Source organism: Heptranchias perlo, chromosome 14 (assembly GCF_035084215.1).
Source record: "Heptranchias perlo isolate sHepPer1 chromosome 14, sHepPer1.hap1, whole genome shotgun sequence".
Taxonomy (NCBI): Eukaryota; Metazoa; Chordata; class Chondrichthyes; order Hexanchiformes; family Hexanchidae; genus Heptranchias; species Heptranchias perlo.
This window is the reverse complement of record NC_090338.1, coordinates 17,555,256-17,582,489: the sequence shown is the minus strand read 5'-3', so window position 1 is coordinate 17,582,489 and position 27,234 is coordinate 17,555,256. Positions and strand designations below refer to the sequence as shown.

Here is a 27,234-nt window from a genome sequence, read left to right as displayed (position 1 = left end):
CACTCCAATGCAATGCTGAGGGAGTGCTGCACTGTCAGAGGAGTCATCTTTTAAATGAGACGTTGAACCGAGGCCCCATCTGCTCTTTCAGGTGGACCTAAAAGATTCCAGGGCACTATTCTAAGAAGATCAGGGGAGTTCTCTTGGTGTCCTGGCCAATATTTATCCCTCAACCAACATCATTAAAATAGATTATCTGGTCATTATCTTATTGCTGTTTGTGTGAGCTTGCTGTGCGCAATTTGGCTGCCACGTTTCCTACATTACAACAGTGACTACACTCCAAAAAGTACTTCATTGGCTATAAAGCACTTTGGTACATCCCGAGGTTATGAAAGGCACTATATAAATGCAAGTCTTTCTTTCTTTTACAACATGAGGTAAAAAACCCAAATGAAGAATAAAGGTTGCCAACTGCTTTTGTACAAAGTTGGTGTCCCTTCAATAAGCCAGGGAAAGCTGGTTGAACTGCAGCTGTTTCGGAATTTACTTTACTTACAAAATGTTGTGGGTCCTTTGCTCACAGAATGGTTTTTTAAATTACAGAAAGCAAAACTTGCAGGTCAAACAAAATAAATCAAAATGGAAGTCCTAGAGGAACTGTGTTGTTCCCACATTCAGTTTGTTGAGACGTAGCAATCATTGACTGGTCCTTGTTAGGACATTGGTACCCTTAAACCACCTTGTCCTTATTCTCTTCCTCAGCTGGCTTTTCATTTTCAAATGGACTTGGAACAGAACAGTCCTGATGACATTGACCTTCCACACTGTGCCGAATGCCGTAGCAAAAATATATCAGCAAACCTGTCAAATAATGTGGAAAGTTTTATATTTTATATTGATAAGGCGATGTGTAGTAAAGGGTGAAGAAAAGTTTCTCAATCTGTCAGTAAGTATAGAGCTGATATTAACTCTCTCTTCCCTGCGTAAATGGGGCAGCAGCAGCCCAAACTTGGTCTTGTGTCACTTACCGCCTGTTTACACTGTAGCTGCCACCATCTTGGGTAGTCCTGAGATGGGCAGGCAGGAGGCTACTTGTAATATGTAAATCGAGGCGCTATGACGTACATTGGACCCTGATTGCAATTTCAAGGTATAAGTGGTTGGAGTGTGCAAAATAAAGATATTTACAAGAGACAGCGAACATTTGTGTTCAGCCATGGCTCAGTGGTAGCACACTTGCCTCTGAGCCAGAAGGTCATGGGTGTGAGCCTCACTCCAGAGACTTGAGCCCATAATCTAGGCTAGCACTTCAGATGAGACATTAAACTGCAGGCCTGTCTGCCCGCTCAGGTGGATATAAAAGATCCCATGGCATTATTTCGAAGAAGAGCAGGGGAGTTCTCCCCGGTATCCTAGCCAATATTTATCCCTCAACCAACATCACTAAAAATAGATCATGTGGTCATTATCACATTGCTGTTTGTGGGACCTTGCTGTGTGCAAATTGGCTGTCGCGTTTCCTACATTGCAACAGCGACTACACTTCAAAAGTACTTAATTGGCTGTAAAGCGCTTTGGGACATCCTGAGGTTGTGAAAGGCGCTATATAAATGCAAGACTTTCTTTTCTTTATCTGAATAGCTGAGGAAGTGAGCGTTAAGGCAGATAAAAATGGAAGCAGGAAAAACTGACAAAGACTCCAGTGTTCCAGGAAGAAAAAGCAGGTTGACACCATGCATACCGTCCCACCAGCAGAGTGTTCCAACGGAGGGTAACCACCCGCCAATATCTCAGTGGCTAATCGAAAAATGAGGTGCTGTTCCTTGAGCTTGTGTTGAGCTCCACTAGGACAGTGTAGAAGACCAAAGACAGAGAGGTCAGAGTGGGAGCGGGACAGGGAATGGGAAGGATAGTCATCCTGGTCTCCTTACAATCATCTTCTCGCTGCCAATTATAGAGCAGCTTTGGCAGAGAACTGGGAGTTAGTTTCCTGCCCACCCACTCTCTAAGCTAAAGATGATACATGATGTAAAAATGCCAAAAAAAAGGGCAGGGGAAAATATAATTATCTTTAAAAATCTGTGTGACAAGAAAATGTTCACTACAAAGAGCACATTAGTGCGACAATCACTATTAACGTGATTCTTTAACCCTCAGAATCGCAGCTCCACTCCATCTTCCCCTAGATTTAAGCTGATCTTCCTTCATATTTTCTTACAACAGAAATTTGTAGAGCTCATTTCTGAAAGAATCCAAACATTTGATCCATTAAACTCTTGATCTCCACTTGACACTCCCTCATGATGATGTGACTGAGATCACAAAACTCATCATGTGCAGAACTGCAGCCCCAACCCATGATCCGCTGAACATTGGTGTTCCAGCACATTGCCACCCAACTTCATTCATTATTTAAGAAAATCCATGTCTCCTCTCCAGGGTTGAGTGACAGCCACTGCCCAGTTTTCTCTTCAAATATACCTCGTGCCAAGTAGCACAAAGAGCAGCGTTGCCAGTATCAGTGGCAATGTCTGTATGACAGACTGTTCTGCCTCCAAATGGGTAGTTGGCATAGATGCCGTTGCTAATGTGGAGGGTAGAATGTAGAGAAAACTGTTGGGGGGGAGGAAGAATTAGAGAATTGTAGCCACCATATTCAATATACAAGAATTGGATGGATAGCTGTTCTCCTTCACTCCACGTTGAGTCAACCTTATTTTTTACTGAAGAAAATGTTACTGCATCTAGCCTTGAACAGCCTAGTGTTGTTTTCCGCACTTGTTTGGGAAAATTACCCTTGTCCAAGCAAAACAATTCAAAATCATTCAAAATCATTGCTGGTCCCTATTTGAGTCTATAAACTGTGACGAAGAATCTTACCAATTGCCATCCAAACAGAGAGTCGAATCCAGGTGTCGACACTCAACTGTGCCATTAGGTAAATATTTACCAAAATACTGAGTATTGGCAGGAAAGGTAGGCAGGGCACCTTTAAATGAAGTAAAGTAAACATACAAATCAGGATAGACGATACCAGACTTGATAGCTGTGAGGTTATAGCCCTTTTAACAGTACAGTACTCCCTCGTTACATCTTCAATCACAATCAAAGTATTAAAATGAAAGCATTCTACTGAAGGTCTGCAATATTCACAAATCGCATATTTGAACAGAAGTTGAACAGAAGTTACTGCTACGGAAAGAACACTAGGATGATACCAGGGATGAAAAGCTTTAGTTAGGAGGAGAGATTAGAGAAACTGCAGTTCTTTACATTAGAGCAAAGAAGGTAAAGAGGAGGTTTGATAGTTGTATTCAAAATTACGGGTGGGTTTTGATAAATCGGGAAAAACTATTTCAACTAGTTGGCGATTCATTAATTAAAGGAGGTAAATTTTAGATGATTGGCAAAAGAATAAAGGGAAGGATTATGAGATAAGTATTTAGAAATATAAATATTTCAAAAAGAAAAAAATTAATCAAATTTGCGGAAGCGACAGGGTTTACCAACAAGAACGGGGTAGTAGAGAGATCAAAATAGTTTATAAAAAAACTGAACACAGTAAGGCTCTGTACAATTGAAGCATCACTTCCTCACTTTTGTATTCCAAACCCCTTGAGATAAAGGCCAACATTCCATTAGCCTTTTTGATTGCCTTTTAGCTTTTAATGATTTGTGTACATGGACACCTAAATCCATTTGCTCCTCCACAGCTACTAGTTTGTCACTATTAAGAAAACATTCTGATTCGTCTTTCTTGGATACAAATTGGATGACCTCACACTTCCCCAAAATAACAAAGGAAGAGCTTTTTTTTAACTCAGCAGGTTACTGCAATCTGGAATGTCGCACCAGAAACCGTGCTGGAAGCAAAATCCACAGTAACTTTTAAAAGTAAAATGGATACATATTCCAAAAAGAAAAAAAAATAAACAAAATTAGGGAATCAGAGGGTTTTGGCACTTTCATTTAAATGAGGCCCGACCTCGAAACTGGCTCGGGCTTCTGGCGAGCTACATAAGCAGGCACTGTGCTTGCTCCACCCATTGCCCACCACCTGCCCAATGTATGCTCCACAACAAAGTTGCCCCCTTTGTTTTGGTGGTTCTTATTTGTAACCTGTATAGAGAAATATAAAGGAAGATGGGCACAGCATTCCATGATCTGAGAAAAATGGTGCACCATTACTGTTCAAGGAAGGTTATACCTACAGGTTAGCTTGTTATAATGCTCATACTTGGCACAGTGCAGTTACAAAATAGTATTTTTGCAATGCTAGGTCAGGTCATCAGAAAGTTAATGTGAGGTTTCTCAATTTAAAGATAAACTGTTGTATTATTAGTTAATGCCATGAGCATTTAAACAAAAAGATCATAGAGGTTTGTCTGATTTTTTTTGGCATTTCTCAGTTATTTAGCTAGTTCATCCAAATAATTGTCATATTACCAGGATATACATAGACAGCATCATCTTCAAATAATAGAAAATAGTGGGAGGAGGCTCGTGTGGAGCATGAACACCAGCATAGACCTTTTGAGCTAAATGGCCTATTTATGTGCTGTAAATTCAATGTAATGTAATTCTATGTCGTGGAAACTAGCAGCACAATAGACCACTGCCAACCTGTCGTTATTGAAAATTTTCTTTTTTGTTCGTTCATGGGATGTGGGCAACACTGGTGAGGCCAGCATTTATTGCCCATCCTTAATTGCCCTTGAGAAGGTGGTGGTGAGCCGCCTTTTTGAACCGCTGCAGTCCGTGTGGTGAATGTTCTCCCACAGTGCTGTTAGGTAGGGAGTTCCAGGATTTTGACCCAGCGATGATGAAGGAACGGCGATATATTTCCAAGTCGGGATGGTGTGTGACTTGGAGGGGAACGTGAAGGTGGTGTTGTTCCCATGTGTCTGCTGCTCTTGTCCTTCTAGGTGGCAGAGGTCGTGGGTTTGGGAGGTGCTGTTGAAGAAGCCTTGGCGAGTTGCTGCAGTGCATCCTGTGGATGGTACACACTGCAGCCACAGTGCACCGGTGGTGAAGGGAGTGAATGTTTAGGGTGGTGGATGGAGTGCCAATCAAGCGTGCTGCTTTGTCCTGGATGGTGTCGAGCTTCTTGAGCGTTGTTGGAGCTGCACTCATCCAGGCAAGTGGAGAGTATTCCATCACACTCCTGACTTGTGCCTTGTAGATGGTGGAAAGGCTTTGGGGAATCAGGAGTTGAGTCACTCGCCGCAAAATACCCAGCCTCTGACCTGCTCTCGTAGCCACAGTATTTACATGGCTGGTCCAGTTAAGTTTCTGGTCAATGGTGACCCCCAGGATGTTGATGGTGGGGGATTCCGCAATGATAATGCCGTTGAATGTCAAGGGGAGGTGGTTAGACTCTCTTGATGGAGATGGTCATTGCCTGGCACTTGTCTGGCATGAATGTTACTTGCCACTTATGAGCCCAAGCCTGGATGTTGTCCAGGTCTTGATGCATGCGGGCTCGGACTGCTTCATTATTTGAGCGGTTGCGAATGGAACTGAACACTGTGCAATCATCAGCAAACATCCCCATTTCTGACCTTATGATGGAGGGAAGGTCATTGATGAAGCAGCTGAAGATGGTTGGGCTGAGGAACTCCTGCAGCAATGTCCTGGGGCTGAGATGATTGGCCTCCAACAACCACTGCCATCTTCCTTTGTGCTAGGTATGACTCCTGCCACTGGAGAGTTTTCCCCCTGATTCCCGTTGACTTCAATTTTACTAGGGCTCCTTGGTGCCATACTCGGTCAAATGCTGCCTAGATGTCAAGGGCAGTCACTCTCACCTCACCTCTGGAATTCAGCTCTTTTGTCCATGTTTGGACCAAGGCTGTAATGAGGTCTGGAGCCGAGTGGTCCCGGCGGAACCCAAACTGAGCATCAGTGAGCAGGTTATTGGTGAGTAAGGGCTGCTTGATAGCACTGTCGACGACACCTTCCATCACTTTGCTGATGATCGAGAGTAGACTGATGGGGCGATAATTGGCCGGATTGGATTTGTCCTGCTTTTTGTGGACAGGACATACCTAGGCAATTTTCCACATTGTCGGGTAGATGCCAGTGTTGTAGCTGTACTGGAACAGCTTAGCTAGAGGCGCAGCTAGTTCTGGAGCACAAGTCTTCAACACTACAGCCGGGATGTTGTCGGGGCCCATAGCCTTTGTTGTATCCAGTGCACTCAGCCGTTTCTTGATATCACTGGAGTGAATTGAATTGGGTGAAGACTGGCTACTGTGATGGTGGGGATATTGGGAGGAGGCCGAGATGGATCATCCACTCGGCACTTCTGGCTGAAGATGATTGCAAACGCTTCAGCCTTGTCTTTTGCACTCACGTGCTGGACTCCACCATCATTGAGGATGGGGATGTTTGCGGAGCCTCCTCCTCCCGTTAGTTGTTTAATTGTCCACCACCATTCACGACTGGATGTGGCAGGACTGCAGAGCTTTGATCTGATCCATTGGTTGTGGAATCGCTTAGCTCTGTCTATAGCATGTTGCTTCCGCTGATTAGCATGCATGTAGTCCTGAGTTGTAGCTTCACCAGGTTGGCACCTCATTTTTAGGTACGCCTGGTGCTGCTCCTGGCATGCTCTTCTACACTCCTCATTGAAACAGGGTTGATCCCCTGGCTTGTTGGTAATGGTAGAGTGAGGAATATGCTGGGCCATAAGGTTACAGATTGTGCTGGAATACAATTCTGCTGCTGCTGATGGCCCACAGCGCCTCATGGATGCCCAGTTTTGAGCTGCTAGATCTGTTCTGAATCTATCCCATTGAGCACGGTGATGGTGCCACACAACACGTTGGATGGTGTCTTCAGTGCGAAGACGGGACTTCGTCTCCACGAGGACTGTGCGGTGGTCACTCCTACCAATACTGTCATGGACAGATGCATTTGCAACAGGTAGATTGGTGAGGACGAGGTCAAGTAAGTTTTTCCCTCGTGTTGGTTCGCTCACCACTTGCCGCAGGCCCAGTCTAGCAGCTATGTCCTTCAGGACTTGGCCAGCTCGGTCAGCAGTGGTGCTACTGAGCCACTCTTGGTGATGGACATTGAAGTCCCCCACCCAGAGTACACTCTGTGCCCTTGCTACTCTCAGTGCTTCCTCCAAGTGGTGCTCAACATGAAGGGGGATTGATTCATCAGCTGAGGGAGGGCGGTAGGTCGTAATCAGCAGGAGGTTCCCTTGCCATGAGATTTTATGGGGTCCGGAGTCAATGTTGAGGACTCCCAGGGCCACTCCCTCCTGACTGTATATTACTGTACCGCCACCTCTGGTGGGTCTGTCCTGCCGGTGGGACAGGACATACCCATGGATGGTGATGGAAGAGTCTGGGACGTTGGCTGAAAGGTATGATTCTGTGAGTATGGCTATGTCAGGCTGTTGCTTGACTAATCTGTGGGACAGCTCTCCCAATTTTGGCACAAGTCCCCAGATGTTAGTGAGGAGGACTTTGCAGGGTCGACTGGGCTTGGTTTGCCTTTGTCGTGTCCGGTGCCTAGTGGTCCGATGCCGGGTGGTCCATCCTGTTTTATTCTTGTTATGACTTTTTTTAGCGAGGTTGTACAACTGAGTGCAGTTTTGGTCTCCTTACCTAGGAAAGGATATACTTGCCATAGAGGGAGTGCAGCAAAGGTTCACCAGACCTTGGTTAGACCACACTTGGAGTATTGTGCACTGTTCTGATCGCCATATTATGAAAAGGATATAGAGGCATTAGGGACAGTGCAAAAAAGATTCACAAGGGTGATACCAGAACTGAGAGGATATACTTATCAGGAAAGGCTGAACAGGCTGGGGCTCTTCTCTCTGGAAAAGAGAAGGCTGAGGGATGGCCTGATAGAGGTCTTTAAAATTATGAAAGAGTTTGTTAGGGTAGATGTGGAGAAAATGTTTCCACTTGCGGAGGAGTCCAAAACTAGGGGCCATAAATATAAGATAGTCACGAATAAATCCAATAGGGAATTCAGGAGAAACTTCTTTACCCAAAGAGTGGTGAGAATGTGGAACTCGCTACCACAAGGAGTAGTTGAGGCGAATAACATAGATGGATTTAAGGGGAAGCTAGATAGAATCATAGAATCATAGAAGTTTGCAACATGGAAACAGGCCCTTCGGCCCAACATGTCCATGTCGCCCAGTTTATACCACTAAGCTAGTCCCAATTGCCTGCACTTGGCCCATATCCCTCTATACCCATCTTACCCATGTAACTGTCCAAATGCTTTTTAAAAGACAAAATTGTACCCGCCTCTACTACTGCCTCTGGCAGCTCTTTCCAGACACTCACCACCCTTTGAGTGAAAAAATTGCCCCTCTGGACCCTTTTGTATCTCTCCCCTCTCACCTTAAATCTATGCCCTCTCGTTATAGACTCCCCTACCTTTGGGAAAAGATTTTGACTATCTACCTTATCTATGCCCCTCATTATTTTATAGACTTCTATAAGATCACCCCTAAACCTCCTACTCTCCAGGGAAAAAAGTCTCAGTCTATCCAACCTCTCCCTATAAGTCAAACCATCAAGTCCCGGTAGCATCCTAGTAAATCTTTTCTGCACTCTTTCTAGTTTAATAATATCCTTTCTATAATAGGGTGACCAGAACTGTACACAGTATTCCAAGTGTGGCCTTACTAATGTCTTGTACAACTTCAACAAGACATCCCAACTCCTGTATTCAATGTTCTGACCAATGAAACCAAGCATGCTGAATGCCTTCTTCACCACCCTATCCACCTGTGACTCCACTTTCAAGGAGCTATGAACCTGTACTCCTAGATCTCTTTGTTCTATAACTCTCCCCAACGCCCTACCATTAACGGAGTAGGTCCTGGCCTGATGCGATCAACCAAAATGCATCACCTCACATTTATCTAAATTAAACTCCATCTGCCATTCATCGGCCCACTGGCCCAATTTATCAAGATCATGTTGCAATCCTAGATAACCTTCTTCACTGTCCACAATGCCACCAATCTTGGTGTCATCTGCAAATTTACTAACCATGCCTCCTAAATTCTCATCCAAATCATTAATATAAATAACAAATAACAGCGGACCCAGCACCAATCCCTGAGGCACACCGCTGGTCACAGGCCTCCAGTTTGAAAAACAACCCTCTACAACCACCCTCTGTCTTCTGTCGTCAATCCAATTTTGTATCCAATTGGCTACCTCACCTTGGATCCCGTGAGATTTAACCTTATGTAAACACATGAGGGAGAAAGGAACAGTAGGATATGCTGATAGGTTCCGATGAAGTAAGGTGGGAGGTGGCTCGTGTGGAGCATAAACGCCGGCATAGACCAGTTGGGCCGAATGGCCTGTTTCTGTGCTGTACATTCAATGTAAATCTATGTAAACCAAGTCCTGCCTGACTAGGTGGGCATAAAGTGGCACTAGTCCCATGGCACAGTTTGAAGGAGCCCTGCAGAGAGTTTACTCCACTCTGGACAATATCCCTCCGCCAGAAACAGACTGCCTGATCAATTTTTTTCTGTTTGTGGGATCTCGCTGTGTGCAAACTAGCGGCTGCGATTACCTGGACAACAACAGTGACTACGCTTGAGTAGCAATCTATTAGTTGTAAAGTATTTGGGACATGCTTAGGATATAAGAGGCTATATAAATGCAAGTTATTTCCACCTTTACTCGTTCTGAACCGGAAATGCTGGGGGGTTAACGATTACCGATTCCCGAAGACTCACTCAGATTGCTCACGGCTCATATCCACTCCAAAAGGCAGAAAGTATCAGTTCAAATTCATTTACAAATGGGATAATTACACCGAAGCAGTTTATAGCAAGAGACTAGTGGTGTAATGCTTTGAAAGATTGAATCAGTCCATTAAAGTTTCAATATCCTCCTCAGAACATTGGATGGCATCCTCAGTGCGAAGACGGGACTTCGTCTCCACGACGACTGAGCGGTGGTCACTCCTACCAATACTGTCATGGACAGATGCATTTGCAACAGGTAGATTGGTGAGGACGAGGTCAAGTATGTTTTTCCCTCGTGTTGGTTCGCTCACCACCTGCTGCAGGCCCAGTCCTTCAGGACTCGGCCAGCTCGGTCAGTAGTGGTGCTACCGAGCAACTCTTGGTGATGGACATTGAAGTCCCCCACCCAGAGTGTATTCTGTGCCCTTGCTACCCTCAGTGCTTCCTCCATGTGCTGCTCAACATGGAGGAGGACTGATTCATCAGCTGAGGGAGGGTGGTAGGTGGTAATCAGCAGGAGGTTTCCTTGCCCATGTTTGACCTGATCCCATGAGATTTCATGGGGGCCGGAGTCAATGTTGAGGACTCCCAGGGCCACTCCCTCCTGACTGTATATCACTGTACCGCCACCTCTGGTGGGTCTGTCCTGCCGGTGGGACGGGACATACCCAGGGATGTTGATGGAAGATTCTGGGACGTTGGCTGAAAGGTATGATTCTGTGAGTATGTCTATGTCAGGCTGTTGCTTGACTAGTCTGTGGGACAGCTCTCCCAATTTTGGCACAAGTCCCCAGATGTTAATGAGGAGGACTTTGCAAGGTCGACTGGGCTTGGTTTGCCTTTGAAATGATCCCTTTAACTCTTCAAACAGCTCTTAACCAATTAAATACAACTTGTAGCCGTTATTAATTCGCCCACTATATAAATGCAAACAGATTGCATTACCGTTAAGTCTTACCAGTTTGAAATGTCACCAATTTTTTTTTTAATATTTTTTTTCAAGGTGTCTATTACAAATAAAAATGGCGAGGGAATCCGAACATAATTTTCTTACAGAATTGAAATGTTTAATCAAGCAATCTTTGCTTCCTTACCTCACATTAATACTTTTATTTATTCCCCCCTCTACCACTGCCCCCCACCACACCTTACCATAAATGAAGCTTTCATTTGATTTTGAGGCTGCCTCCAGATAATAAAGACCGTGACTGTTGATAGCAGCAGGACAGGCACCAAGAAACCAATGCTCCCGATCTCTGCTGCTACGATAGATTCCAGCCCATATGTGATCATTCCACTCAGAATACAAACTAAGATGACTGAAGAGGAGAAAAATGAAAAGTTCAAATAAGGTCCTCATCATGATATGTAATGATCGAGAGATAGCTTTCTACGGGTTTCATTTCCTCTGGGCACTTATTTTGAATGCATTAACTGCCTTGAAGTAGCACATGCAGGAATTTAATGTGAACATATTAACCATGTGCTAGAAATAGTGCACTGAGGAAATTAATCCCCTTTGTGCAATACTGTTAAAAAAGGACGACTCTATTTAAATATCTGAACCTCTCAAAAATAATCCATCATATGGAGAAATGAACTGCAGAGAGACAATGAATGCTGACGATACCCAGTTTTAGTGCTCACTACCACCCTCAATTCTATGGCCACGTGTCTGCTGTCAGACTGTCTAAATGAGGTCAAGTTGTGGATATCTAGTTGGGCATTGGGAAAAGCAGATCCATCTTATTCAGCACCCAGCCAAAGCTCTGTACCTTTACTCATGGCTTCCACCCCTTCCTCGTTGCTCACTCAGGTTGAATGAGATGATTCATAACCTCGGTGCCCTGTTTGAGCTGAAGTTGACCTTCAAACTCCATGGGGGGAGTTTTAACCCTCCCTGCTCAGCGGGAACGGAGCGGGCGAGCAGCTAAAATAGAGCGCCTCCATTTCCCACTCTGTTCCCGTCGATCTCCGATTTAAAGGTGTTGGTTTTGGCGGCGGATGAGGTGCCTGCCAGACTCAGGCAGGAGCCTCGTGCATAAATGCTAATCGGGGTCCTACGATGCTCATAACACCCTGATTGGCTTTTAACTGGGGCCTGAGAGGAGAAGACTCAGTTGGGAGCCTCACATATATATGCAAATCGAGGTCCCAACACCATCTTAACTAAGAAGTGAACGGGACACCCGCAGCAGCTGCCCTGGTAGCTACAGTCAGGTTTGAAGGCTAAAGATGCCTTTCCAGGTAAGTTTGTGGGGCCAGGAGAAGCAGGTGTGATATGTAAGCGCTCATATCCCACTGTAGCATGGCCCAAGTTATGTATTGAGTTGCTCATCATGCCTTTTGAATCAATCATTTTGTAACTAATATTCTTCCAAATATTTTTTCAATACTCACCTATTAGTCCTACACAGCATGTAACAATATTTGATGATTGCTGTGTGGGGAGTTGAAGTGGAATTACTAACGAACTAAACCTGAAACCTCCCTTAGGGGCCTTCGTAGTCTGTCGAACTTGTTTCTCTTCATTCATTTCAATGTCGACTTTATTAGTAAAATCCGGGCGGTGCCTATTGCATAAACAAAACATTTTTTATTGGTCAATTAAATCTCTATTTATACAACATATGGAATGATCTCTCGTCTACCTGGAAACAGAAATTCTTACCTCAAAATAAGGACACATACTGCCACCAATGTATAGGCCAGAAGTGTTCCAATGGACATCATGTCAACCAAAGACTTCAGGTCAAAAAGGCATGCCATTATAGCTAATAGGAAAAGCAAATAATAATTGCAAAATGACTTCTGTTTTGTATTTGGTTTAAATACCACACATTGAATACATATAAGAATGCAAATTGAATGTTAAAACAAAATGGAGAACAATTCTCTCTCTCTGAACTCTTAAACCTGCTCAATAGTTAAGAATATAAGTCCAAAGCAAGGAAAGACCATTCAGCCCATTAAGTCTGTTCCATTCAGAGTCCATATGTGACTATTTTCTTCCTCCTGTCCGTTACCACCCATCAATTCCCTAATTTACGGAACTCTGAGTACCCTTCCCTACCTCCACTGAAAAAAATTCACACAGTACTAGAATAGTTAGTTCCCCCCCAACCCCTACCCCTCTTGATTATTATCCAGTGTTCCCAGATGAAAAATGCACATGTAGGGAATGAAGACAGTATTAGGCTCTTCTGTCATGGTCTCCTCCACCCACTATCCTGCCAACACTTGCTGTCTAGATTCATACATGAATAATGACAATTTGGATGAGGTAGTGGTGGACTGCTGACCCCCATGGAGGCAAACGCCAGCATCAATCAGAGAAAGGAAAACAATTGAGGTGGGGAGAATGAATCACATATCTTTTGAGGATTTACTGTTAGCTCCAACTGGGATTTAATCCAGCAACTGCAGTGATGTGACACAAAGGCTTTACTGCACGATGCCTATATTACAGCATTGGAAATATTCTCTTTCATATACAAAATTAAAATTGTTAAACAACTGTATAGATTGAAAAAATATTGAAGACCAAAAGGTTATGGATTACATTTTGGTCATTCCTAAATCAGTTAACACTTGGAAATATTGAGCCCAATTAAGCTCAGAAAATATACCACCTCTTACCAGAAATACTTCCCGCAATCGTCGTGGCAACAACTGGAGTCTGACGCTTACTCAATTTTGCCAGAACATCAAACAGTAAACCATCCCTTGCCATGGCAAACAGAATGCGGGGTAAAGGGAACATGGAGCCCAGAAGGCTGTGGGGAAATAAAGCACAATTAAAACTAAAATCAAAACAAAATCTCAGGCAGATAAACAGCATTCTCTGAATTTCTCGCCAGTCAAGTGTTTAAGTCCACATAATAGGATTGGGTGACACTGAAGGATGAATGGAAACTACATGGAGAATACTGCAGAGAACACTGTTGAATACAATGTTTATTCCAAGGATAAGAGGCCTCAGACAGCATGGCTTACTATTTTCCTGTGTGTGTACAAAGACAAATTGTAAATTCACTTGCATTATAATTACAGTTTGATGAAAAAACTTTTCTTTAACTTTATACACAGAGGGAAATATAACGCCTTGATTGACTTCACCCCCATTTGTAAGTAAGCAACAGGTCTCACTAGAAGAGAGCATCACCATTTTCAAATTATTCCTACAATGAGAAAAGCACCAAACACTTCAATGCAAATAAGCACATTTGTGACATTAACAAGCCCTTAACCAGTTTTTTTTCTTTCCCTGCAGTATTTACCTGTCAACACTTTACAAACCCATTTTTAAGATGATAATAATAATGCAATTTTAAGGAAATTAAATAAAATGAAAGGACTTCCTTACCAGTTTACATACTGATTTTTTGCAATGGTTTACACTCAGAGAAAAATTTAGCTCTATATGTGTTATATATGCTGTGCTATATGTCTAATATATAAAATACAGTACATATTAATAACTGCATTTCTTAAATATGTCATGATGTGGAGATGCCGGTGATGGACTGGGGTTGACAAATGTAAAGAGTCGTACAACATCAGGTTATAGTCCAACAATTTTATTTGAAAATCACAAACTTTCGGAGGCTTTCTCCTTCGTCAGGTGAAGGAGAAAGCCTCCAACACCTGACGAAGGAGAAAGCCTCCGAAAGCTTGTGATTTTCAAATAAAATTGTTGGACTATAACCTGGTGTTGTAAGATTCTTTACATTAAATATGTCATGCAAGAAATAATATGCACTGGTAATGCATTTGGAAGGCAGGAGTCTTACTGTGCCAAACACGTTGGTTGAAATTGGCATTTACAATCGATTGAGAAGCTAATTATATCTTCTTCATACTGTACCTTGTTGAAAGAGCACACAGAGAGCCCACTGCCACCAGGTATTTAGCAGTGCTCCATCCAACATACTCAAAGGCCCCAGGGAGTGGGCTTTTAGCATCAAGGAGATAGTATGGCATCATGAGAGTAAGTGCAGCAGAAACCCCAAGGTAGGCCAAGAAGCAAATAAGAAGAGACATTACAATCCCAACTGGGATGGACTTCTGAGGATTCTTCACCTCCTCACCTGGGGAAATATTAAAAAAGAATCAGCGTGAGATATAACAGAGCAAAATAGTTTAAGATCCTTTCTAGTTCTTCTGAACAGCCTTCTCATCTTACAAACATTTCCTTTAACATACAAAGGAGCTGCCAGTAGGCTGCACTGTGGTCCCAAGCTTAACCAACAAGAAAGGCAGATCCACTGACTGAGATTACAAATACCCAATACTGTGCTCACAAATATTTTGCCATGAGTGACACCCATGATAATTGCATCTTCTTTTCTAATGTGATCGTCATAGAAAATATAATAATCTTAAAAATCATACTACATCACTGTACTACACTGGTTAGGCCACAGCTTGAGTACTGTGTACAGTTCTGGTCACCACATTACAGGAAGGATGTAATTGCATTACAGAGGGTACAGAGGAGATTTACGAGGATGTTGCTAGGACTGGCAAATTTTAGCTATGGGGAAAGATTGGATAGGCTGGGGTTGTTCTCTTTGGAACAGAGGAGGCTGAGGGGTGATTTAATTGAGGTGTATAAAATTATGAGGGGCCTAGATAGATGAGAAGGACCTATTGCCCTTAGCAGAGAGGTCAATAACCAGGGGGCATAAATTTAAAGTGATTGGTAGAAGGATTAGAGGGGAGCCGAGGAAAACCTTTTTCACCCTGAGGTTGGTGAGGGTGTGGAACTCACTGCGTGAAAGGGTGGTAGAGGCAGAAACCCTCAACTCATTTAAAAGTACCTGGATGTGCACTTGAAGTGCCGTGACCTACAAGGCTACAGACCAAGAGCTGGAAAGTGGGATTAGGCTGGGTGGCTCATTTTCGGCTGGCGCGGACACGATGGGCTGAACGGCCTCTTTCTGTGCCGTAAATTTTCTATGATTTTATCAACAGAGAAAGGATCTGAAATAAAATTAAGCTTAGTTGTCCTGTTGTCATGAATAAGCCAAGGAAGTATTTCAGATAATGTGGTCAGTGTATTTCTCTTGGGATGGTTTTATTACGCACGTATTTAAAATGGATAAAATCTCCCCCCTGTTCATGGGAGGTGCTAAGCGGAGATGTAATTGAAAACCAAACATTTATTTGCATCTACTGGGTTGTTCTTGTGCATCTCTAGCAGTCAGCGAAGAGAAACATTGGTGGTGAGGCTGGAAGCATGGGTCCTAACCCACACTCTCAGCCATGAGAGGGGCGAGACCCCGAAGAAATTTATCAGAGAAGAACATAAGGAAAGGAAGGTGGACTAAAAAACAATAAACCTAAATAAAAACAGAAAACAAAGCCAGCAGGCTTATGTTCTGATGAAGGGTCTCACGCAAAATGTTAACATACTGTATCTTTCCGATGCTCGTGTACCTGCTTTTACTTTAGATTTCTAGCATTCATGGTTTTTCTGTTTATCTTCAAAAAAACTTACCTGTAGTCGCAATACAATCAAATCCTACAAATGCATAGAAACAAGTGGCAGCGCCAGTCAGAGTTCCACTGAATCCATATGGCATAAACCCTCCTGCTCCATAATCACTGGTTATATTTGCAGCAGAGGACAGGTTTCTAAAAAATATAAAAGAACACACAAGCACACAACATAAACTAAAGCACCCTTTTTTTTATGTTTTTCCCTACTCTTCAGTGATTCGTGCTGTGGTACAGTTTTCTTTTATTTGTTCATGGGATGTGGGCATCGCTGGCAAGGCCAGCATTTATGGTCCATCCCTAATTGCCTGTTTCACAAGTGCTAGCAGCCCTCCAATACTTCAGCCAAATGGCCATTTATGAATCTAGACAGCGTGCACCAGTGAGCTTTGCAATGACAGGTGCCATCACGACTGAGCCTGATCTCGTCTTCACCCGAGGTGCACAAGATGCATTTTCATGGATCACTGAAGAGCAATCTGGAGTGGCATCCCAGAGATTTCGCTTTTCTCTCCCTTGTGATCATCGGGAGCTGAGGTCAGCTGTAATTCTCCAGCCAACACCCAAGCTGAGATCAGTGAATCTGGGACCTGTCCAGCCTGAGTGACTCAATTGCACACGAACTTCACACATAAACGAGGGCCACGTGGGTACGGTAGTGGAGGGAGGCTGACATCTGTGAACCACATCCAGCAAGAGTTAACACTTTCAGAGGGGAAGGGGCCAAATTGGCCAAAAAAAGTTACATCAGTTCTGGGCATTCTGTTAGTTTTTGCTAATATTTGTGAAAATAATGACTCTTTAATAACAAAGATTCATTCAAGGTGGCAGTGGTAAAATGCCAGTGTTATGCCAGTTGAACACCAGTCACTGTGATTTTATAACTTTTACAGGCTGAGAAAATGATCAATTGTTTTGACGCACATTTACTCAACAACATAAATGTCCCACAGCCAGCAGATGAAGGTTGGCACATACCGTGTTTCTGCAGTGATGTTCAATAGCACCTCAGCAGTAATGTTCCAGTTATAAATGTTTCCTTTAATGCAACCTCCAATAATAACAAAGACAAGCACGAGAACATTAATAGTTGTAAATATCTTATTTACTGTTGTAGATTCTTTTGCACCAAACGACAGGAGACCTAAAAAGGAGAGGAAGAGAAGAAAACTTCAGTTATCTGTGGATATAGACACTTCGATACAATGGATGCCCCTCTAGTATTGTTTATGAGAAAGAACTTGTATTTATATGATGCCTTTTATGACTTCAGGGCATCCCAAAGTGCTTTGCAGATAATTAAGTACTTTTTGAAATGTAGTTACTCAGCTAATCTAATTACAGGACAGTTAGCCTAACATCTGTGCTAAGGAAACTTTTAGTCTTTAATTTAGGAAAAAATTACCACATATCTAGATAAAGAGAAAATAGTTAGAAGTAGCCAGCATGGATTTCAAATGGGACAATTGTGTTTGGCAAACCTCATAGAATTCTTTGAGGAGGTAACGGACATGGTAGAAGGGGAAATTGCAGTGTACATAGACTTCATGAAAGCCTTTGACAAGGTACCACACTGCAGCTTACTAGAGAAGATTAAGGGTAGATAGAAGCAAACTGTTGCCAGTAGTTGAGAGACCTAGAATGAGAGGCCATAGATACAAGACTAAATGTCAGAGATTCAGAACAGAGAGCAGGAGAAACTTCTTTACATGAGAGTAGTGAGGTTGCTCCATTCACTTCCAGGGTTAGTGGTTAAGGCAGAAACAGGTGTCAACATTCAAGATTAGATTGGATAGGTGGATGAAGGAAAAAGGGTTGAAAGGACATGGGAGCAGGGTGGGTAAATGTGACTAGAATTATTTGCTTGCATAGCCGACACGAACTGGTTGGGCCGAATGGCCTGTTTCCATGTGTAACTTTTATGTATTTCTAGAAATATGATACCAATCACTAAGTTACTCACTTATAAAACGATATTTTAAATTAATGTTACCTGCCAATAACATTATCAAACACACAGCAAAGAAGTCTGGATATTCAGCTAGACCTGGTGCGTCCATTTTGACATTGTCGCTGAGAAAGCTCTCAATGCGTTTGCCTAACAGTTCATCAAAGGTACCGCTCCATGCTCTCGCCACACTAGATGTACCTGAATTGGAGAAAATGGTCAAATGAGACCAGGCAAAAGTACAATTTTTCATTTTCATAAACTAATTGGGGGTAATTTTGACTTTGGCGATAGTGTAGAACGGCCAATATCGGATTGGTCACCTGTTATACACCTCGCCCAATTTTCATTCCCATTGAAGGTGATAGAAATGAAAACCAAGAGAGATGTACAACGGGCTGCTGAATCAATATCGCCCGTTTTACACTATCGTCCAAATTTAAAATGACCCCCATTGGGTCTTCCCACTAATACTAATTGGTTTCAAATTTATTAACAACAGTTTAGTTTGTTTGGCCTTTTTTTGACACGATGAGACTATTTTCTGTTTGAAAGGTCACATGATAAGGTTGAATTTTCCGCATTAAACTTTGCCTTTACTGTACTTACTGTATTCTCACTTGTAATTTGTTTTAATTTTCCACTGAACACATGCCTGTTCCACAGCCATGGACAACAGGGAAATGGTAGAAGTGAGAGTTTTCCAATTTTTCCTGTTACCTCATCCAATTGACCATTCATATTTGACCCTGGAATAGTGGGTTCTTGGCAGGAGGTATAGAATATAAAAGTTGAGATGTAATAAAACCTTAGGAAGACTATAGTTGAAGCAACACTTGAGGCAATAGAGAGGGTACAACGCAGATTCACTAGGATGCTGCCTGGCATGAGGAAATACAAATGTAGAGAAGATTACGGGTTGATTTGATAGAAATATTTAAAATTGTGAAGAGATGGGACAGAGTAGATAGAAACGGTTTTCAGTGGTTGACGGGGTCTAAAACAAGGGGCCATAGATGTAAGATTAAATGTAAGAGATTTAGGACAGGCATTAGGAGAAACTTTTTTTATACAGATGATTGTGAGGTTGTGGAATGCAATGCCAGAGTTAATGATTAAAGCAGAGATCATGTCACATATGGGAACAGGGGGGCACATGGGATTAGGACGAAAGCTCATGTGGAGGATAAGCACCAACACGGACTGGTTGAGCGGAACGGTCTGTTCCATGTTGTAACGTCAATGTAATTCTATGTAGTTTTGATAGTGAGTGCAGGCAGGCTACTCTACAATAGCGACATCACTGCTGGGCCCAATCCTGTCCTTGCCCTATGACCACCATTCTACACTTGCAGCAGGGGTTGCCAGATGACAATTGGGCGCAGGAAACCTGTTTAATATTCTCCTCCTTAATCCAGAGATGCTGAGCTGATCGTAGCCCCCTTACTGCTATTCTAGCTGAGATCAGCTAACTGACTCTGGAACCTTTCAAGTCACTATGAAACAACTACTTACTGGACAAACTTGCTGAGCTATCAGAGAAAGTTCTGGAAGTGATATTGTGATGAAAATCCAATAGACACATTGAAAGCCAAGTCAAACACATTTAACAATGAAATGCACAGTGAGAAGCTCAGTTGAGTTGGCAGTAAGGGGCAATATAATTGTCCTTGGCATCTCTTGCCTAGGGAGTGGAAAATAGCCAGTTTCAGGTTCCTAATCACTATAGTGGTCTCTGCTGAAGAGTATGTATGTCTGGGCATCAGCAGAGAACAGGATCAAGCTCACAAGGCATGTTGTCAATCAATGGAAGGCACGTTTCTGTGGTTGGCATTGCTCCTTGTAGTTAGTCAATGTGAGGCATGCTTCTGTGGATGACATTGTTCCTGTTAGTTTGTCCTTACTGTAAATATACATTGCTGCATCTACCAAGCTTCCAAGATATAATAAAATCCATCCACTGAGAGCTGACAAATTCATTTATCAGTCAAGGCTGTCAATCAAAGTAATGATTTACTGGGTTGAGACTCCAAAATTGTACTTAAAGAACTACCAAGACAAAATTCCATCAATCTTTTTTAAGTACATTAGTAATTAAGATACCATAATACTACAACAATAACAGCATGAGAATAATACTAGGCTGATACTTGCCAATAACATATGAGAGGATTAAGTTCCAACCAGTAATGAAAGCCAAAAATTCTCCAATGGTTACATAGCTGTAGAGATAAGCCGATCCAGTCTTCGGTACCCGTGCACCAAACTCCGCATAGCATAGACCTGCCAACACTGACGCTAGTGCAGCAATTAGAAAGGAGATTACGATGCTAGGCCCAGACTCTGCTTTGGCAACTTCTCCTGCCAACACGTATACACCAGCACCCAGAGTGCTGCCAACGCCCAGGGCAACGAGGTCAATGGTCGATAAACAGCGGCAGAGATTGGCCTCATGAATGCTGTCCATAGTCAATACTTTTCTCCGACAAAGGCATTGAACAAATGACTGGACCGGACCGCAGGAAATCATCTTGGTGAGAAAACAACACAGAAAGGAAGAATTATGAAGCAAGCAAAGACTAATGAATGATATTTGCATCAGCTGTGGAACGGCTGACTAAATGAGCTATGTACTACTTTCTGACAAATGATTGAGATGATAACATTTTTGGTTTAGCTTTCAAGATACTACAATTTTAGGAAACAATTGCTTTTTGCTGATAAGTCATTTAATCACAGCTGTCCTGGCCAATTATGAAATATCGTAACTTCTTTTTTACTGTTCCCCAACATTTTAATTGTAGCAAAGGGCTCAATTTTCCAGTGAAGTAGCAGGTGCATTGGGGGCAATCAAAGCCGGCGGGATGATCATTTACATAGTTGTTGAGGTAATTTAAGCACTTGAAGTACTTAATTTTCTCCACATTTTGAAGCATCCTCAGCATGTTTCCCGTGCTGTGGGAAACAGTCCACGTTGCAACAGACGTCTTTCAGCTAAAAAGCCAGTGGGGGATTCAAATACTTACTTGACAGATGGGGAGAAAAGGTCACTTATTGCAGCAGGGCACTCTGTCAATTCAGACAAAGTTTTGGCTGCAAGATCTTTGTGTTTTCACTGAAAATTCTTACTTTCCACTCAAAATTCTGCTGTTCAAACATATTTAACTACTTTGCGGACCCCCTCAAACTCACACCGTCAGGATGGGGGCATCATGGCTGTATTCACCAGTTCATCCGAGGACGAGCAACATCACCAGACTTGTCAGGCCAAGGCGTCCACCTCCGCCATGTGGAGCTCCACAACACAGTGCTGCGCCACAGCCACTTGCACAAGAGCACGGAGGGCAACAATAGAGAGAGCGACGTCGCAGGAGGCATTACCCTCGCAACAGGGTCTGCAGACTGAGGCTCAGCTTCCTGGACCTCTCTGAGGAGCAGTGCATACGGAGGCTCAGAGTCAGTCGCCAGCTAGTCGCAGACATCTGCAGCCTCCTTCATGCCCGACTGGGCCAAGCAGCATCTCCTTACCTGTCGCTGTCAAAGTCACCACTGCCCTCAACTTCTTCGCCTCCGGATCATTGCAGGGTGCCACCGGGTACATGGCCGGGGTCTCTCAGTCGTCTGCACACAAGTGCATAAGGCAGGTCACCGACGGCTTGTTTCGCAGGGCCTCGCACTATATCAACTTCCACATGGATGACATCAGCCAGACCGAGAGGGCAGTGGGATTCCATGCTGTGGCTGGCTTCCCACAGGTGCAGGGTGTAATCGATTGCACCCATATAGCAATACGAGCACCTCCACACGAGCCAGAACTGTTCATCAACAAGAAGGGCTATCACTCCATCAACACTCGGCTCATTTGTGACCAACGCAAAAGATTCCTTCATGTGTACTCCAGATTCCTTGGCAGTTGCCACGATTCCTTCACCCTCCGGGAATCCAACATCCCGCCCCTCTTCCATGCACTGAACACACTTAAGGGCTGGCTCCTCCGGGACAAGGGATACCACCAGCACATATAGCTCACGACATCACCGAGCAACAGCTTCGATATAACGACAGCCATAGGTCTACAATTGAGCATGCTATAGGGCTGCTCAAGATGCGATTTAGGTGCCTTGATCGTTCTGGGGGAGTGCTTCAATATGCGCCAGACAGAGTGGGACGCATTGTAGTAGCGCATTGTGCTCTGCACAACAGAGACAGGTGCCGCTTGAGGAGGTCCAATCCATATCTGCCACCCAAATTGAGGAGGAGGAGGCAGAGGAGGAGGAGGAGCAGGAGCAACCCATGGGCAGAGCAGCGGCTCACCTGGCTGCTCATGAGGCCAGGGAGTCACTGATATGTGAACGGTTCTCCTAACATCAGACTGTGTGAAGAGTCCAGTCCTCACACCACCTGGATAGAGCAGCACCCACACCAGCGCCCACCCTCCCCCACCCCTCCCTGCACAAAACAGGCCTGCAACAACACATACACGCACTGTAGAGTGACCCAATGGGTGGCATCAAGTGTCGCCCTTCATGGTGAACCTCATGAAAGGGCTCAATACAGAAGCCAGTCAAGCATGGCCAAGACGTGGCAGTAGTGGTGACAATCATAATATTTAATGTGAGTTTAACAAAAAGCTAATACAAATAAAAAACGTGACCAACTGTCAAACACCCTTGTGCATACCCTTCGTGTTTACAAAACCATTGCCTTTCTCTTCCGACTACTTCTACGTGGCCCTATTTAAATTAAGGTATCATTTTATAATATTGTCTAATTTGTAACTAATTTTAGAATGTTAACATTTAAATGTGTAAAGTTTGACGTGAGGTTCTGATATACACAAATACACAATAACATATTGTGCAGATCTATAACCCTGTCGATAAGTCTACTGTATACAGAAGTTCATTATGCTGCTTTATCACATGAAAAAATATGCTATAAAGGAAGCAAAAGGTCTTGCATTTATATAGTGCCTTTCACGACCTCAGGGTGTCTCAAAGCGCTTCACATCCAACAAAGTACTTCTGAAGTGGCAGCCAATTTGCACTCAGCAAGGTCCCATAAACAGCAATGAGGGAATGACTGGACAATCTGTTTTAGTGATGTTGGTTGAGGGATAGATGTTGGCCAGAACATCGGGAGAACTCCCCTGTTCTTCTTGAATAGTGTCATAGGATCTTTTACATTCACCTGAGAGGGCAGACGGGGCCTCGGTTTAACGACTCATCCGAAAGATGGCACCTCCGATAGTGCAGCACTCCCTCGGTACTGTGCTGAGGTGTCAGCCTGGATTATGTTCTGAAGTCTCTGGAGTGTAGAACCCACAACCTTCTGACTCAGAGGTGAGAGTGTTACGACTGAGCCAAGGCAGGTACCACCTTCCGCACAAAATTGTCACACACAGATACCCTCCTAATAATCTACCAAGACTATTTATCTTGTCTATTGTGTAAATGTTCAATCTGAAGAGAAACCACAGTGTATGATTGTGTAAATTTGTATCAGTGGTGAGAGATATCTAGTTATTGGCCTATCAGCTTTCTCCTTCTATATTTTTCAAGTATCCAATCTCGAATATTGCCCTTTCACCTCCAGAAACTGGGTGTGAAGTCATCCCAGACTAATGTCCTGAATCGGACGGCTGCAAGGTGCTAAATGGGCAGTCGCAAGTCATTTCTTATCAGACATGGACCACAACGTAAAGACAAATTGGCTATGAATTCCAGCCTCACTCAGAGGAATACAAAAATGCGTAAATTCGTATCAGTTACTCTCTACTCTCACGTATGTAGAATGGTCACTGTTGAGGTATTTATGATGCCTATAGAACCAGAGAGAAAAATAGAGCAAAATAGTAATGCCGTATGCTCTATAAGCACTTAACACACACTCTTTCTTTCAATAGGCTGCATTTTCATGCCATCATACAATCTACAAACCTCACATATTTTTGTATCATTTAGCATTGCTTTCATAATTCCCTTAATAGCCCATCTCTCAATGAAAATGTGAGGCTGAAATATAGTGTTGCCTTTCAGGCCCCTTTGCGTTGAATTCCATTGCTAATCCTTCTACTCAGATCTTTTGTATCAAATTCCTCAACTAATCCTTCTCCTCAGCTCCTATTGTATTGATGCCCATGTTTAGCTCTAGGTAGGTGTGACCATCTCTCTCACTTTTCTACATACTAAGTACACATACATAGATTTATATATATGTATGCTTATACAAATAAATAAATATTTGTTCTAAGTGCTTGTCACACAGTCGCAATCTATATAAGATACTGGAAATATGTGGGATTGACATGCACAAGTGCAAAATGTAGGACTAACGCACAAGTGCATTCTGTAGGATTGACACACGCAAGTACATTCAGAGTAGACATATTCTTACGAGGGGGAAAGGAAGGGCATCCAAAGCTAGAGCTCCCTGGATGACTGAAGATATACAGATTAAAATTAAACAGAAAAAGGAGGCTTATGACAAATGTAAGGTTCATAATATAGTAGAGAACCAAACTGAATACAGAAAGTACAGAGAGATCTAAAAAAGGAACATGAGGGGCAAAGAGAAAATATGAGAATAGATTAGCAGCTAACATAAAAGGGAACCCAAAAGTGTTTTATAAACATATAAATAGTAAAAGGGTAGCCAAAGGAAAGGTGGGACCAATTAGGGACAAAAAAGGAGCTCTTCTTACGGAGGCAGAAGGCATGGCTGAGGTACTAAATGAATACTTCAAATCGGACTTCACTAGAGAAGAGGATGCTGCCATTGTGCCAATAAAGGAGGAGGTAGTAGCAACATTGGATAGGATAAAAATAGATAAAGAGGAGGTACTTAAAATATTAGCAGCAATCACAGTAGAAAAGTCACCCGGTCCAGATGGGATGTACCCTAGGTTACCAAGGGAAGTAAGGGTGGAAATTGCGACGGCTCTGGCCACAATCTTCCAATTCTCCTTAGATATGGGGACGGTGCCAGAGGACAAGAGGGTTGCAAATGTTACCCCTTGTTCAAAAAAGGAGAGAGGGATACACCTGGCAATTACAGGCCAGTCAGCCTAATGTCAGTGGTGGGGAAACTTTTAGAGACAATAATCTGGGACAAGATTAATTGACACTTGGAAAAGTATAGGTTATTAAATGTTAAAGGAAAATCGTGTTTGACTAACTTAATTGAGTTATTTGATGATGCAAGGGCAGATTTGATGGAGGTGTTCAAAATCATGAACGGTTTTGCTAGAGTAAATAAGGAGAAACTGCTTCCAGTGACAGTAGAGTTGGTAACCAGAGGACACAGATTAAAGGTGATCAGCAAGAGAACCAGAGGTGACTCGAGGAAACATTTTTTTACGCAGCGAGTTGTAATGATCTGGAATGCACTGCTTGAAAGGGTGGTGGAAGCAGATTCAATAGTAACTTTCAAAAGTGAGTTGGATAAATACTGGAAGGGAAAAAATTTACAGGCCTATGGGGAAAGAGCAGGGGAATGGGACTAATTGGACAGTTCTTTCAAAGAGCCGGTACAGGCACGATGGGCCAAATGGCCTCCTCCTGTGCTGTACCATACTATGATGATACTAATATAGATTCATATAGTCGTACCCATCAGTGGTGTGCACTGTACTCATTTTCAAAGGCAGTATCACTTAGTAATAAACTCCATTAATTAAGGTGCCATCTCCTCCTATTCAAGCTGTGTATAATTTATATAATAGTAGCAGGTCAGAAGATTGGACAGAATATTAAAAACAGCAAAGAATGACTAAAAGAATAATAAGGAGGGAGAAATTAAAGTACGAGAGAAAGCTAGCTAGAAATATAAAAACAGGTAGTAAGAGTTTCGACAGGTATTTAAAAAGGAAAAGAGTAAGTAAAGTGAGCGTTGGTCCTCTAGAGAGTGAGTCTGGGGAATTAATAATGGAGAACAAGGAAATGACAGATGAATTGAACAGATATTTTGCATCTATCTTCACTGTAGAGGATACAAATAACATGCCAGAAATAATTGTGAATCAAGAGCTGAAAGGGAGGGAGGAACTTAAAACATTTACAATCACCAGGGAAAGCGTACTGAAAAAAATATTAGAGCTAAAATCTGACAAGTCCCCAGGTCCTGATGGACTTCATCCTAGGGTCTTAAAAGAAGTGGCTGCAGAGATAGTAGATGCATTGGTATTAATTTTCCAAAATTCCCTAGATTCTGGAAGGGTCCCATCAGCTTGGAAAATATCAAATGTAACTCTTCTATTCAAGAAAGGAGGGAGACAGAAAGCATGACACTACAGCCAGTTAGCTTAACATCTGTCATAGGGGAAAATGCTAGAATCTATTATTAAGGAGGTTATAGCAGGGCACTTAGAAAATCTCAGTGCATTCAGGCAGTGTCAACACGTCTTTGTGAAAGGAAATCGCGTTTGACTAATTTATTAGAGTTCTTTGAGGAAGTAACAAGCAACGTGAATAACGGGGATCCTGTGGATGTGGTGTACTTGGATTTCCAAAAGGCATTTGACAAGGTGCCACATTAAAGGCTACTACACAAAATAATAGCTCATGGTGTAGGAAGCATGGATAAAGGATTGGTTAGCTAACAGGAAATAGATAGTAGGCATAAATGGGTCATTTTCAGATTGGCAAGATGTAACGAGTGGAGTGCCACAGGGATCAGTGCTGGGGCCTCAACTATTTACAATCTATATCACGGACTTGGATGAAGGGACCGAATGTATGGTTGCTAAATTTGCTGATGACACAAAGGTAGGTAGGAAAGTAAGTTGTGAAGAGGATATAAGGAGTCTACAACAGGATATAGATAGGTTAAGTGAGTGGGCAAAAATTTGGCAGATGGAATATAATGTGGGAAAATATGAACTTGTCCACTTTGGCAGGAGGAATAGAAAAGCAGTATATTATTTAAATGGAGAGAGATTGCAGAACTCTGAGGTACAGAGGGATCTGGGTGTCCTAGTACATGAATCACAAAAAGTTAGTATGCAGGTACAGCAAGTGATTAGGAAGGCAAATGGAATGTTGTCATTTATTGCAAGGGGAATGGAATATAAAAGTAGAGATGTTTTTCTACAGTTGTA

General features: G+C 42.9%; 1 protein-coding gene across 1 annotated transcript; it reads right to left on the bottom strand.

The window, feature by feature from the left end:
- Positions 1-423: 423 nt before the first annotated feature.
- On the bottom strand, positions 424-20,667 carry LOC137332071 (cationic amino acid transporter 2-like). Its single transcript, XM_067995792.1, has 11 exons — positions 20,292-20,667; positions 18,183-18,338; positions 17,168-17,333; positions 16,191-16,327; positions 14,556-14,778; positions 13,328-13,464; positions 12,360-12,462; positions 12,089-12,261; positions 10,841-11,007; positions 2,824-2,932; positions 424-804 (listed from the first exon to the last, which is right to left on the bottom strand). The coding sequence occupies exons 1-11, from the start codon at positions 20,665-20,667 to the stop codon at positions 674-676; spliced, it is 1,878 nt and encodes a 625-aa protein (XP_067851893.1). The 3' UTR covers positions 424-673.
- Between the last annotated feature and the right edge of the window lie 6,567 nt (positions 20,668-27,234).

Bases quoted from the DNA above. Each gene is read 5' to 3' on its own strand.
- LOC137332071 (XM_067995792.1), bottom strand. From the start codon at position 20,667: ATGATTTCCTGCGGTCCGGTCCAGTCATTTGTTCAATGCCTTTGTCGG. The intron at 12,463-13,327 runs GTAAGAGGTGGT...TTTTCCTATTAG, and splicing joins GATTGCGGGAAGTATTTCTG to CTATAATGGCATGCCTTTTT. The intron at 11,008-12,088 runs GTGAGTATTGAA...TCTCCTCTTCAG, and splicing joins ATGCTGTGTAGGACTAATAG to TCATCTTAGTTTGTATTCTG.